At 38.0% G+C, this 14,143-nt stretch overlaps 1 protein-coding gene across 1 annotated transcript in view; it reads right to left on the reverse strand.

Annotated features, from left to right (window-relative positions):
* Positions 1 to 1,384: 1,384 nt before the first annotated feature.
* The window catches only part of LOC131996195 (uncharacterized protein K02A2.6-like), a 79,592-nt gene continuing 66,833 nt past the window's right edge, over positions 1,385 to 14,143 (reverse strand). Inside the window, exons 2-4 of the mRNA XM_059365658.1 lie at positions 6,966 to 7,021; positions 5,164 to 5,614; positions 1,385 to 4,998 (exon numbers count right to left, since the gene is read on the reverse strand). Of these exons, the coding sequence (XP_059221641.1) occupies positions 1,385 to 4,998; positions 5,164 to 5,614; positions 6,966 to 7,021 (4,121 nt within the window). The remainder of the gene's footprint in view (positions 4,999 to 5,163; positions 5,615 to 6,965; positions 7,022 to 14,143) is intronic.

Here is a 14,143-nt window from a genome sequence, read left to right on the forward strand (position 1 = left end):
GATCCCAGATCGGTTTATATGGCAGCTATATCAGGTTATAAACCGACTTGAACCTTATTTGACATAGTTGTTGAAAGTAAAAACAAAATACGTCATGCAAAATTTCAGCCAAATCGGATAGGAATTGCGCCCTCTAAAAGCTCAATAAGTCAAATCCCCAGATCTGTTTATATGACAGCTATATCAGGTTATGGACCGATTTCAACCATATTTGGCACAGTTGTTGGATATCATAACGGAATACTTCGTGCAAAAACCCATTCAAATCGGATACAAATTGTGCCCTCTAGAGGCTCAAGAAGTCAAGACCCAAGATCGGTTTATATGGCAGCTATATCAGGTTATGGACCGATTTAAACCATACTTGGCACAGTTGTTGGGTATCATAACAAAACACGTCGTGCAAAATTTCATTCCATTCGGATAAGAATTGCGCCCTCTAGAGGCTCAATAAGTCAAGACCCAAGATCGGTTTATATGGCAGCTATATCAGGTTATAGGCCGATTTGAACCATACTTGACACAGTTGTTGGGTATAATAACAAAACACGTCGTGCAAAATTTCATTCCATTCGGATAAGAATTGCGCCCTCTAGAGGCTCAATAAGTCAAGACCCAAGATCGGTTTATATGGCAGCTATATCAGGTTATAGGCCGATTTGAACCATACTTGACACAGTTGTTGGGTACAATAACAAAACACGTCGTGCAAAATTTCATTCTGATCGGATAAGAATTGCGCACGCTAGAGGCTCAAGAAGTCAAGACCCAAGATCGGTTTATATGGCAGCTATATCAGGTTATGAACCGATTTAAACTATACTTGGCGCAGTTGTTGGATATCATAACAAAACACGTCGTGCAAAATTTCATTCCAATCGGATAAGAATTGCGCACTCTAGAGGCTCAAGAAATCAAGACCCAAGATCGGTTTATATGGCAGCTATATCAAAACATGGACCGATATGGCCGATTTACAATACCAACCGACCTACACTAATAAGAAGTATTTGTGCAAAATTTCAAGCGGCTAGCTTTACTCCTTCGGAAGTTAACGTGCTTTCGACAGACAGACGGACGGACGGACGGACGGACGGACGGACAGACGGACGGACATGGCTAGATCGACATAAAATGTCACGACGATCAAGAATATATATACTTTATGGGGTCTCAGACGAATATTTCGAGTAGTTACAAACAGAATGACGAAATTAGTATACCCCCCATCTTATGGTGGAGGGTATAAAAATGAAAGAGACTGAAAAAATGTGACAGTTATTCAAATACGAAAAAGTATGATAGCTTGTTAAAATAATTCAATGAAGATGTGATTAAAAATGTGTGAATGACAGTAGTTTAGATATCCAACATTCCCTCGCACTTAATTTGCTTTCCCTTTAAATCTTTTCCGAATTCTGTCCGATCTTCTGGGGGTAAACTGTTGCCGACGTTTTCCACAGGGGCGTGACATTTCGCTGTTTTGACAGTTTTGTTTTCCGCTAGTTCCTTGTCCGTTGGATTGCATATTTTGGGAAGCTTCCACAATTGTGGTTTGACCTGAAGCTTGATTAGCTGGTTCTAACCTCTCACAACTGCTTGCGATGTTGGTTTGTTCGATAACTGTTGAGTGTCGTTCACTTGTTTCTACGCTTGGATTCATATTAGAATAGTTATCTGGAATTAATATGTCTATATCGTCATTAGCTGTCTTTTTTGATACATGACATTGTTTAGTTATATTGTTTCCACTCGTTTCTATTCTGCTTTTTATTTGATTTTGATGCCTTCGGACTTCGCCCTGCGCTGTTTTTACTGTAAACATTAAATTTCCCATTGTTGCTTTTATTTCTCCTTCAACCCAGCGTTTTTTACCAGAGAAATTTCGTACATAAACCTTTTGACCAATAGATAACTTCGAAGAAAATTTTGATAATTCGTGCTTCACAGGAAACATTGCGGTTAAAATTGTACGAGGCTGACGACCGTGAAGTAATTCTGCTGGAGATTTACCAGTATGTGGGTTTGGTGTTGATCTATATGTTACCAAATACTTGTACAACGCCTGTTCTTGATTTGGTTGTTCCTTACTTATCTTAGTAAAAGCTGTCTTAAAAGTTCGAACAAAACGTTCAGCTAATCCATTCGAAGCCGGATGAAACGGGGCTGTTGTCAGATGCTCAATAGCGTTTACTTCACAAAACCTTTTAAATTCAGATGACGTGAATTGTGTACCATTATCAGTTACAATGGTACGTGGTAGACCTTCAATTGCGAAAAAACTTTGTAAAGCTGCTATAGTTGATCCCGAGGTAGCTACAGATACTGGCCTGACAAAAGGAAATTTGGAGTACGAATCAACTGCAATAAGCCACATTTTGTTTAAAAATGGACCAGCAAAATCAATGTGTATTCTTTCCCATGGTTGCTCAGCTTCGGGCCATGCAGAAAATACTTGTTTCGGATTATCCCCATTTTCTTGACAAATCGTACATTTTTTTGCCATACTCTCAATTTCTTGGTCAATATTCGGAAACCACACATATCTTCTTGCTAATTGCTTCATTCTACATGCACCCCAATGTCCGTCATGTAGCATACTCAAAACTTTTGAGCGAAGTGAGCTTGGAACTATTACACGTGAGTGTTCATTGTGCAGAAGAAGCACATCCTTTTCGATAGAAATCGAATATTTTCTTGCAAAATACGGATTGAAAGAAGCCTCCGATTTATTCTCCTCCGGCCAGCCATTTTTCACATAATTCGTGATAACTTTTAGTGTTTCGTCGCTTTTTGCGTGCAATGCTACAGTTTCGGAATCAATAGGACAGTCTTGCAATATCGTATTATAAACATCATCAATATATAACACCTCCGCTTCAGTTTTATCGAATTCTTTATCATCTCCCATTGGCAATCTTGATAATGCGTCAGCGTTTGCATGATGAGAAGTTGTTTTATACTTTATAGAATATTCGTATGCTTGCAGTGTAATTGCCAAGCGTTGAAGTCGATGCAATGTCATGATAGGAAGCTTTTTGAAGGGATGAAATATTGTAGTAAGAGCTTGATGATCTGTTACTAATTCAAAGTGTCTACCATATAGATACTGGTGAAACTTGGTCACACCAAATATTATGGCAAGAGCCTCCTTCTCTATTTGAGAATAATTAACTTGAGAAGCATTTAGCGTTTTTGAAGCAAACCATATTGGTTTTTCAGAGCCATCAGGAAATCTGTGAGACAAAACTGCTCCAATTCCGCGGTTGGAAGCGTCGGTTGCGAGAATGATTGTATATTTATCATCATAATGAACCAATTTGGTAGCGTTCACAATATCTTGTCGTAAAGTTTTGAAAGCTGTTTCTTGTAGATCAGTCCAAACAAATTTTGCATTTAATTTTCTGAGTTCATTTAGTGGAGCTGCAGTTTTCGAAAAATTCGGAATAAATTTATTATAATAATTAATTTTTCCTATAAATGATTCCAATTCTTTAATATTTGATGGCCTTGGCATATTCTGAATTGCAGCTAAACGTTTTTCTGAAGGTATTATACCATCACAGTCAATAATGTGGCCTACATATTCGACCAAAGATTTCGAAATCTCACATTTCTCAGTTTTACATTTGAGTCCATGATATTTTAGTTTCTCCAGCACATTAGTCAAGTTCTGAATATGTTCACTGTTTGTTTTTCCTGTTATAATTACGTCATCAAGGTAAATTGCGCATCCAGGAATATCTGCTAATGTTTCCTCCATGAATCTCTGAAAAATTGCGGGTGCACTTGCAATCCCGAAAGGCATACGCTTATATTGATATAAACCAAAAGGAGTATTTATAACAATAATTCTTTTTGCTGCATCAGACAATTCAATCTGCAAATATGCTTCACTCAAGTCAATTTTAGAGAAATACCGACCTCCTTGAAGTTTGTGGAATAATTCTTCGATTCTTGGTATGGGATATCTTTCAATTTTTATTTGGGAATTTAAAGTAACTTTAAAATCGGCGCAAACCCTTATGGAACCATTTGGTTTTGGAACCACCACAATTGGCGAAGCCCATTCACTCGAATTTATTGGCTCTATGACGCCATTGGAGACCAAACGGTCAATTTCCTGTCGAACTTCGTCGTGTAACGCAAATGGAATATTGTAAGGTTTCATAAATTTTGGAACTGCATCGGACTTAAGGGTAATATCTGCTTTAAACGTTGGACAGTGTCCAAGTCCTTCAGAAAAAACTTCATTGAAATTGTTTAAGACTTGTTTCAATCTACATTCTAAATCCGTAAGAGAGTCATTTGAAACTTGCAAGCAGTTTTCGATCACTAGGTTATTGTATGGACTTTTTATCTGAAAATCAAATTCTTTAAACCAATCGAATCCAAATATGTTCACAACATTTTCCAAATCAACAACGTAAAGTTGTAAATTTCGTGTTTGGTTGCCGACCTTAACATCCACATTAACCACCCCTTTTAGAGCCAACATAGCTCCTCCATACGCTTTTAATGTTTTATTACTTGGACTACACAAAGGTTGTTTTAATTTCTTGTAGACGTCAAGTCCAATCAATGAGCATGAAGCTCCAGTGTCTAATTGAAATGGCAATTCTTCGTTATTTACCTTAATAGTGATCATGAGTTTATCATTCTTTCCATTATTGACGGTGTCGATTGCTTCAACGTGACTTATAGACGATTCCTCTACCTCCATTTCATGAATTTGTTGACTATTTCCAAGCTTACCTTGTGCTTGACATACTTTCGATATATGTCCAAGCTTCGAGCATCTATTGCATCTGGTTCTATTCTTAAAGTGATAACATTCTTCTCTCTGATGAGACTTTCCACAGCCTGGACAAGACTGTAAATTCTTGAAAGTAAGCTTTCCCTTTGATTTACTTTCTGAAACATTATAACGTTGAATAGCGTGAACTTCATTTGTCGGCTCCTTAGTATCTTCGATCTCATCCGACGCCTTAACAGTTGCTTCAAAAACTTAACAAATTTGCAGCACCTCTTCTAAAGATGGATTTGATTTTTGCAAACAAGCTGTTCGGAGTTTCTTATGTGGAGTGTATAACACAATCATATCCCTTATTTTGTTATCGACGTAGGATTGTCTGCAGTATTCATTTTCACACGTAAAATTACATTCTCTGGCTACACCTCTTAGATCTGCAACCCAATCTACGTATTTCTGATTCTCCTTCATTCTTGTTTGATTATAAAATTTAAATCGAGCGGCTAAAATGTGCTGTTGACTTCCAAAATGCTTTTCTAATGCGGTAACTAACTCCTTGTATGGTTGTACTTCTACTTTCCCATCAAATAGCCTTTGCAAAAGCTCCAAAACATCAGATCCAACCCAGCTAAGAAAACAAGACCGCTTCGTATCTTCACATTTTACAGAACTTGCTATCATATGCTGTTCCAATTGAAATTGATATGTTGACCATTGTTCTGTTCCACCATTGAAATTTCTGAACGAAGGTATCACCAAAGAGCTCTTGTTCCTCGAAATAACATCTTCCAAAATAGCTTGGTTTTGAGCAAACATTTGTGCCAAAAATGCGTGATTGGTTTCTTGCAGTTGAGCCAAAACCTGCGAAAAATTATTAGAATCCATTGTTTTTTGATTTGTTTCTTATATCCTCGTCGCCAAATGATGAATCTGAGAAAATCTAGTCTTTTACAAAAAATACCAAAACGTCTTTATTATGGAATAAAAATGAAAGAGACTGAAAAAATGTGACAGTTATTCAAATACGAAAAAGTATAATAGCTTGTTAAAATAATTCAATGAAGATGTGATTAAAAATGTGTGAATGACAGTAGTTTAGATATCCAACACTAACCCAAATATGGTTCCGATCGGACAATATTTAGATAAAGCTGCCTGGGTACCGATATGCCGGTTAAGGGTCTGAAGCTCATATAAGCTTTATTTATTACCCGATTTTGTTGAAATTTGAAATAAATACAAAATTCAACTTTGACTTATGTTTATAAGTCGACTCAATGTCCGTGCCGAATTTGGGTGCATAAGTTATCCAGTTTTCATCGGATTGTGACGAAAGGGGGGTTTCCATATATACCCGAGGTAGTGGGTATCCAAAATCCAGCCCGGCCGAACTTAATGCCTTTTTACTTGTTTGAATCCAAATACCAAATCAATAAAACTCTTTCAACATTATTCAAAGAGATGGCATTTTATGCAAATTGGCGGCAATACCAAAGCATATTAGTTATTAATTATAGTGGACAAACTCAATTTTCAATTGGCCCTTTAGTAACATTCAACAAATAATAAAGTAATTTCCTTAAAATTTTTAAAGTTTGTATACAACATATTTAATATTTTGTTTTCTGCTAAAGGCATTGCTGCTTTCAAATGATAAACATATGGTTAGACCGCCTATAACAAAATCGTAGTGTTTTAGGGCATCCACATATTTTTTTTCTAATTTGCATAAATTGGCCCATTCGTGAGCAACAATGCAGGCGACAAAATATATACCGCATTGTAATTTTTTGGAAGCCACCACAATGCCAACGAAAACAACAACTTCAGCAACCAAATATTGGATGATAATGACTCTGATAATTAATCTCCCTGGAGCAAAATTCATCAAAATTACCACTGGGCTCCCAAATACAAACATAAAAGTACAAAAATTGTTAGCTGGCTCCTCAAAAAAAAAAATAAAAATAATAATAAAACCCCACGCCAAGTAGTTAAGCATCATTGAAAGTAGGATGGCAAAGCAAAATACAAACCAGAAAGAGAAAACACTCAACATTATTTGTGGTAAAAGCCAAAGTAGCCCACCCCTAATGGCTGTGAGAGTCCAAAATGGAACAGAAAAGAACAGAGATTTAGCCTCACTTTGCAAGATTTAAGTATCTTAATTTTTCATAATTTTAGCAGCCACAGAAAAATAAGCAAAACAAACCCAAATAGACATAATCAAGCCATTAACATCACCATCATCATAATCATCTCGGAACGCTTTTGAACAAGCAAACAAGAATATTATTAATAATCACTTAAGTTTGTCCTTATAGTGAGACATTTTTTTGTTGAGTGGTCAATTAGCTTTAAATTAAGATAAATTTTTTCGCTAGATGTTTAAAAACGTGCTTCAAAGTCTAAATAAGTGAAAATATTGATTGTTTCGGGTGGTTTTATATGGCATGCTAGAATTCCGCGCAAGCTATTTTGTAAGACTTCAAGTGAATATGTAGATGTCATAAAACATGGAAAAACTTATTGAGTACGAACATGGCGAATTTTGAGCACCCATGAACATGGATTATCTTAAACAAAAATTAAACAAGTAACAAATAAAATTCTGCTAAGTTCGGCAGGGAATCTTACATACCCTCCGCCTTGGATGGCATTAGACTACCGCTATGGACCGTACTTGTCATGCCGTAAAAGTCGTATAAAAATATCACCTCAAAAATTTCAGCCAAATAGGATAAGAATTGCGCCGTCTAGGACTAAATAAGTCAAATCGGGCGATCGATTTATATAGCGGCTATATCAGGTAAACGACTGATTTCGGCGATACTTTGCACAGTTGTCGGAAGTCATACTAAAACGACATGTGCAAAATTTCCGACAAATTATATAACCATCGCGCCCTCTAGAAGCTCAAGAAGTCTAATCGGGAGATCGGTTTATATGGCCGCTATATCAGGATATGGACTAATTTAGATTATACTTGACACAGTTGTTGGATGTCATACCAAAACGATATGTGTAAAATTGCAGAATAATCGGATAAGAATTGCGCCAAAATGCAAAATTTCAGCCAAATCAGACAATAATTGCGGCTTCCAGGGGCTCAAGAAGTCAAATCGGGAGATCTGTTTTTATGGGAGCTATATCAGGTTATGAACCGATTTAAACCGTACTTAGCACAATTGTTGGAAGTCATGTCATAACATTATGTGGAAAATTTCAGCCAAATCAGACAAAAATTGCGGACTCAAGAAGTCAAATCGGGAGATCGGTTTATATGGGAGCCACATCAGGTTCTTGACCGATACTTGGCGCAGTTGTTGGAAGTCATAATATTACGTTTTGTGCAAAATTTCAGCCAATTCGGACAAAAAATGCGGCTCCAGGGGCTCAAGAATTCAAATCGGGCGATCGTTTTATTTGGGAGCTATATCCAAATCTGAACCGATGTGACCCATTTTCAATCCCCAAAGACCTATTTCAGTGTTTAGTAAAATGCAAATTTTGCCCCTGAACATTCCACTAAGGAACAGGGGCAAACTTCTCACATTTCAATAAGTGCAGTCCTTTTCAAGTTTAAGCTCAATGATAAGGCGCCCTCTTTTTATAGTCGAGACCGAACGGCGTGCCGCAGTGCGACACCTCTTTGGAAAGAAGTTTTACATGGCAAAGTACCTCACAAATGTTGCCAGCATTAGAAGGGGAAAACCTCCGCTGAAAATTTTTTCTGATGGTCTCGCCAGGATTCGAACCCAGGCGTTCAGCGTCATAGGCGGACATGCTAACCTCTGCGCTACGGTGGCTTCCATGTTTAGTATCTGTTCTAAATTTTTAAGGGTTAGTTTTACGCATTCGATCGCTATCATGATTTCAACAAACGGACGGACGAACATGTCTAAATCTACTCAGGATATCGAGACGATCAAAAATATATATGCTTTATGGGGTCCTTGACCAATATTTCGAGGTGTTACTAACGGAATGACTAGATTAGTATATCCCCATCCTACGGTGGTGGTTATAAAAATATGTCGAAGAGCCTAACACAATGCACTGGCCCAAATATCAGCGAAATCGGATAATAATTGTGGATTTTATAAGCCTATGAAAATTATTAATTACGATAACTTCGATTACAAACAAGTAAGGACTGCCTAAAGTCGGCAGCTTTATCAGGTTATGGACCGATTTGAACTATTCTTTACACAGTTGTTGGAAGTCATAATAGAACACTTTAAGCAAAATTTCAGCCAAATTGGTTAAGAATTGTGCTCTCTAGCTGCTCAAAAAGTCAAGATCCCAGATCGGTTTATATGGTACCTATATGAGGTTATAGACTGATTTGAACTATTCTTAGTACAGTTGTTGAAAGTTATAACAAAACACCTCGTGCAAAATTTCATCAAAATCGGATAATAATTGCGCCCTCTAGTGACTCAAGAAGTCAATACCCCTGATCGGTTTATTTGACAGCTATATCAGATTATGGACCGATTTAAACCATTCCTAATACAGTTGTTGGAAGTCATAACAAAATACGTAGTGCAAAATTTCAGCCAAATCGGATAGGAATTGTGCCTTCTAGAGGCTCAAGAAGTCAAGACCCCAGATCGGTTTATATGACAGCTATATCAGGTTATGGACCAATTTCAACCATACTCAGCATAGTTGTTGGAAGTCATGATAGAACACCTAAAGCAAAATTTCAGCCAAATCGGTTAAGAATTATGCTCTCTAGCGGCTCAAGAAGTCAAGATCCCAGATCGGTTTATATGGCAGCTATATCAAAACGTTGACCGATATAGCCCATTTGCAATCTCAATCGACCTACACTAATAAGAAGTATTTGTGCGAAATTTCAAGGGGCTAGCTTTACTCCTTCGAAAGTTAGCGTGCTTTCGACAGACAGACGGACGGACGGACATGGCTAGTTCGACTTGAAATGTCATGACGATCAAGAATATATATATATATATATATATATATATATATATATATATATATATATACATGCGCTTTTTTTTTTGAAGTTTTAGAAGTAGAAATCGGGTGATAGATATATATGGGAGCTATGTCTGTATCTGAACCGATTTCTTCAAATTCACTAGTATATCACCCAATATCACCCTTGTGCCAAATTTCGAGAGAATCGGTTCACAAATGACAAATACTATTGCAGTATTAGTCCAAATCTGACGATTATATACATGGGAGCTATATCCAAACCTGAGCCGATTTCTTCCATTTTCAATAGGCTACGTCTCAAGGCCAAGGCCTTTCAAACTGTGCCAAGTTTGAAAACAATCGGATGTAAATTGCGACCATAACTTTGTACACAAATTAATGTGGACAGACAGAAGGACATAGCTAAATCGAGTCAAAAAATGATTATGAGTCGATCGGTATACTTATCAATGGGACTAGCTCTTTCTTTTAGGTGTTACAAACAAATACACCAAGTTATAATACCCAGTACTACAGTAGTAGTGTAGTGTATAAAAATAAGTGGCAAAATCGTGTTCCAATGCTGTCATCGTCATAAACATGCATTGTTTAAAAATTTGACAATGTGCGTGGAACTTGCGTCATCAATTTCATCCACCGACCATTATGAACATCTTTTTCAGCAGCAGGCAATAAAGTTCGGCCAATCTTTAAAAATAACTGTGCGCTATGCGTCTTCAAAATTTGAAGGCCTGGGGACACTTTCGAACACTTTTCAAAAAATTGTTGTTTGAACTATGAACATTTGTGATTGATTTGATGACGTCTGTGTGTTGATTCACTTTTATGAACGAATGAGAGCAACTTGACAATACCATGTTTCTATGGGTATAATAGTTGACCACCGGAGGAAAGCATGTTTGCCTATAGCTCTGAGCGCCTGGGTTCGAGTCCTGGCGAGAACATCGGGAAAACATTTTTCAGCGGTGGTTATCTCCTCCTAATGCTGGCAACATTTGTGAGGTACTAAGGCTTGTGAAAACTTCTCCCCAAAGAGGTGTCGAAAGCACGCAAACTTTTTAAGGAATAAAGCAAGCCGCTTGAAATTTTGCACAAATACTTTTTATTTGTGTAGGTCGGTTGGGATTGCAAATGGGCCAAATCTGTCCATGTTTTGATATAGCTGCCATATAAACCTATTTTGGGTCTTGACTTCTTGAGCCTCTAGAGGGCTCAATTCTAGTTCGATTTGATTGAAATTTTGCACGTACTGTTTTGGTATTACTTCCAACAACTGCGCTATGTATGGTTCAAATCGGTCCATGTTTTGATATAGCTGCCATATACACCGATCTTGGGTCTTGACTTCTTGAGCCTCTAGAGGGCTCAATTCTCGTTCGATTATGGTTCAAATCGGTCAATAACCTGATATAGCTGCCATATAAACCGATCTGGTATCTTGACTTCTTGAGCCTCTAGAGAGGGCAATTCTCATCCGATTTGGCTGAAATTTTGTACAACGGCTTCTCTTATAACCTTCAATTTACGTGGCGTACATCGGTATAGAACCTGATATAGCTGTCATATAAACCGATCCGGGATCTTGACTTCTTGAGCCTCTAGAGGGCGCAATTCACATCCGATTTGGCAGAAATTTTGTACAACGGCTTCCCTCATGGCTTTCAACATACGTGTCTAATATGGTCTGAATCGATGAATAGCTTGATACAGCTCCCATATAGACCGATCTCTCGATTTTGCTTCTTGAGCCCCTACAAGGCGAAATTCTTACCCCAATGAACTGGAATATTACACAATGACTTCTACAATGTTCAGCAGTCATTTGTGGTCCGAATCGGTATATAACTTTATATAGCTCCAATAGCATAACACTTCTTATTCAATATTCTTTGTTTGCCTAAAAAGAGATACCGCGCATAGAACTCGACAAATGCGATCCATGGTGGATGGTATATAAGATTCGGCCCAGTCGAACTTGGCACGCTCTTACTTGGTATATAATAGAAAGAAGATAGCTGCCATACAGACAGATCTCCCAATTTAAGGTCTTGGATCTATGTACATGACATACTCATACAAGCAGAGTACATCTGCCTAAGCCAGGGAATCAGTCTATCGTAAACCGTTTGTAGTTCGACCGCCACAACATTATCAGGTCCTTACGATTTAAAAGAGTCGAAACTTTTGATCTCCCAAGGATGCCTGGACTCTGGCACATTTCCCTATACAACTTCCGATGAACCCATTTCAATGACAACCTCTTCTGGCACTACGTTCTTCTTGTAGGAAATTGTGTACCCAGAAGTAGTAGCTAACTAGATATTGGCCATATGTTGTCTGGTTTCTGAATGTACCGGAATAACTTGCGAACGTTTTCATCTGCTAATTCATGCTATTCTTCAAAGAAATAAATGGAATCCATTCCGCTCGCCAGTGCAGGACACATACAATAGATGTTACTAAAGTTAAATAGTTTGCTTAGCTTATACATATACTTCCAACCAAAACAGTTCAAGATCAAAATCCTCATCTAAATCTAAGCGTTTGAAAAAAAAACTAATTCCAAAATTTTGCCAGCTCCTTTGACCGTTAATCCAAATTTCTTAATTATCTCAATAGCGCAAATAAATAAATTTTCCCAGAGCTTTTGAAGTAAATTAATGCCTTCCCCCTTCTCTCCAATAGTGTCTCTATAAAATCATTATCGTACATCAAATATCTTTATGGCCTAGACTGAACCAGTAGTTGCGTTGTTTCACTTTTTTTCGGACAGACAGTAGCAAAACGATTATCAAAGAAAATTGAAGTCTGCCTCCTTGTGTGTGTAACGTTGTGTAAATAAAGCCCGATAACTTGGCTGGCAAATTCCAGAAGCACAAGAAATAAATCTTCGATATAATTGCCCGAAGGCTGCGTAATTTCAAACAAAGCGAGAGGCCAACACAAGAAGTCAATACGAAAACCTACAAGATTTGAATACTGCATTTACTCACCTAGCACAAGGTGGACAGCAAGCACAATATGGCAAAGTATGAGGAGGTGGTAATCAGGCGAATGCTACCGCCAGGCCACAAGAGCTTTCTTTCATAAATATTTGCACGCTAAACAGAGTGTTGCCATATTACTACACTTGCACGGATGCAAATAAATCCATCTTTGATATAAAAGTTTGTTTGTCTGTTTCTTTGTTGACTCGAAAACTGCTATATCGATTTAGTGACTTTTTTACAGATTGTGTAGAGTAGTCTGAAAGGAATAATAGGCCATATAAGTAGAATTCGAATCTCTGGGAGGCCGTCCCGCCCAAAAACCCCAAATAGACACGTTAACCAATTCGGCTAATATTGGAACTAAAATGAAAGGTGTAGAATACCAATATGATGGCGAAATTGCCGCTACGTTCAAGAAGGCCCCACACCTCAACCAACGACATAGCGGGCTGCCTCTCCCCTAAAAATCCTCATATTGTAAAAATCTCCCATCCGAAATAATTCCCCTTCCCAAAGGCCCCATCAACTAGAACAAGTAAAAAGGCGTGAAGTTCGGCCGGGCCGAACTTTGGATACCCACCACCTCGGGTATATATGTAAACGACCTTTACCATATACGACACGGATGTCGAAAAGCCTAACATAAGTCACTGTGTCAAATTTCAGTGAAATCGCCTTTTATGGGGCCAAGACTTTAAGTCGAGAAATCAGTCTACATGGCTGCCATATCCAAATCTGCACCGATTTGGACCACGATGCAGAAAAATGGCGAAAAGCCTAACACAAGGCACTGTCCTAAATTTCGGCGAAATCGGACAACAAATGCGACTTTTATGGGCAAAAAACCTTAAATCGAGAGATCGGTCTATATGGCAGCTATATCGAAATCTGGACCGATCTGGGTCAAATCAAAGAAAGATGTCGAAGGGCCTAACACAACTCACTGTCCCAAATTTCAGCAAAATCGGATAATAAATGTGGCTTTTATGGGCCTTAGACCCTAATTCGGAGGATCGGTCTATATCGCAGCTATATCCAAATCTGGACCGATCTGGGCCAAATTAAAGAAAGTTGTCGAAAGTTGTTGTGCCAACACAACTCACTGTACCAAATTTCAGTACAATCGGATAATAAATGTGGCTTTTATGGGCCTAGGACCCTAAATCGGCGGATCGGTCTATATGGGGTCTATATCAAGATATAGTCCGATATAGCCCATTTTCGAACTTAAACTGCTTATGGAGAAAAAAAAAGAATCTGTGCAAAGTTTCCGCTCTTTATCTCTATTTTTAATGACTGTAGCGTGATTTCAACAGAAAGACGGACAGACGGACGGACATGTCTAGATCGGTACAAATTTCGATAAAAATTCTGCAGGTCTGTCCCTTCTAGACAGGAAGAGGAAGTTAAAAATGAGAAGGGTATAGAC

The sequence above is a fragment of the Stomoxys calcitrans genome, chromosome 3, assembly GCF_963082655.1.
Source record: "Stomoxys calcitrans chromosome 3, idStoCalc2.1, whole genome shotgun sequence".
NCBI classification, from domain to species: Eukaryota; Metazoa; Arthropoda; class Insecta; order Diptera; family Muscidae; genus Stomoxys; species Stomoxys calcitrans.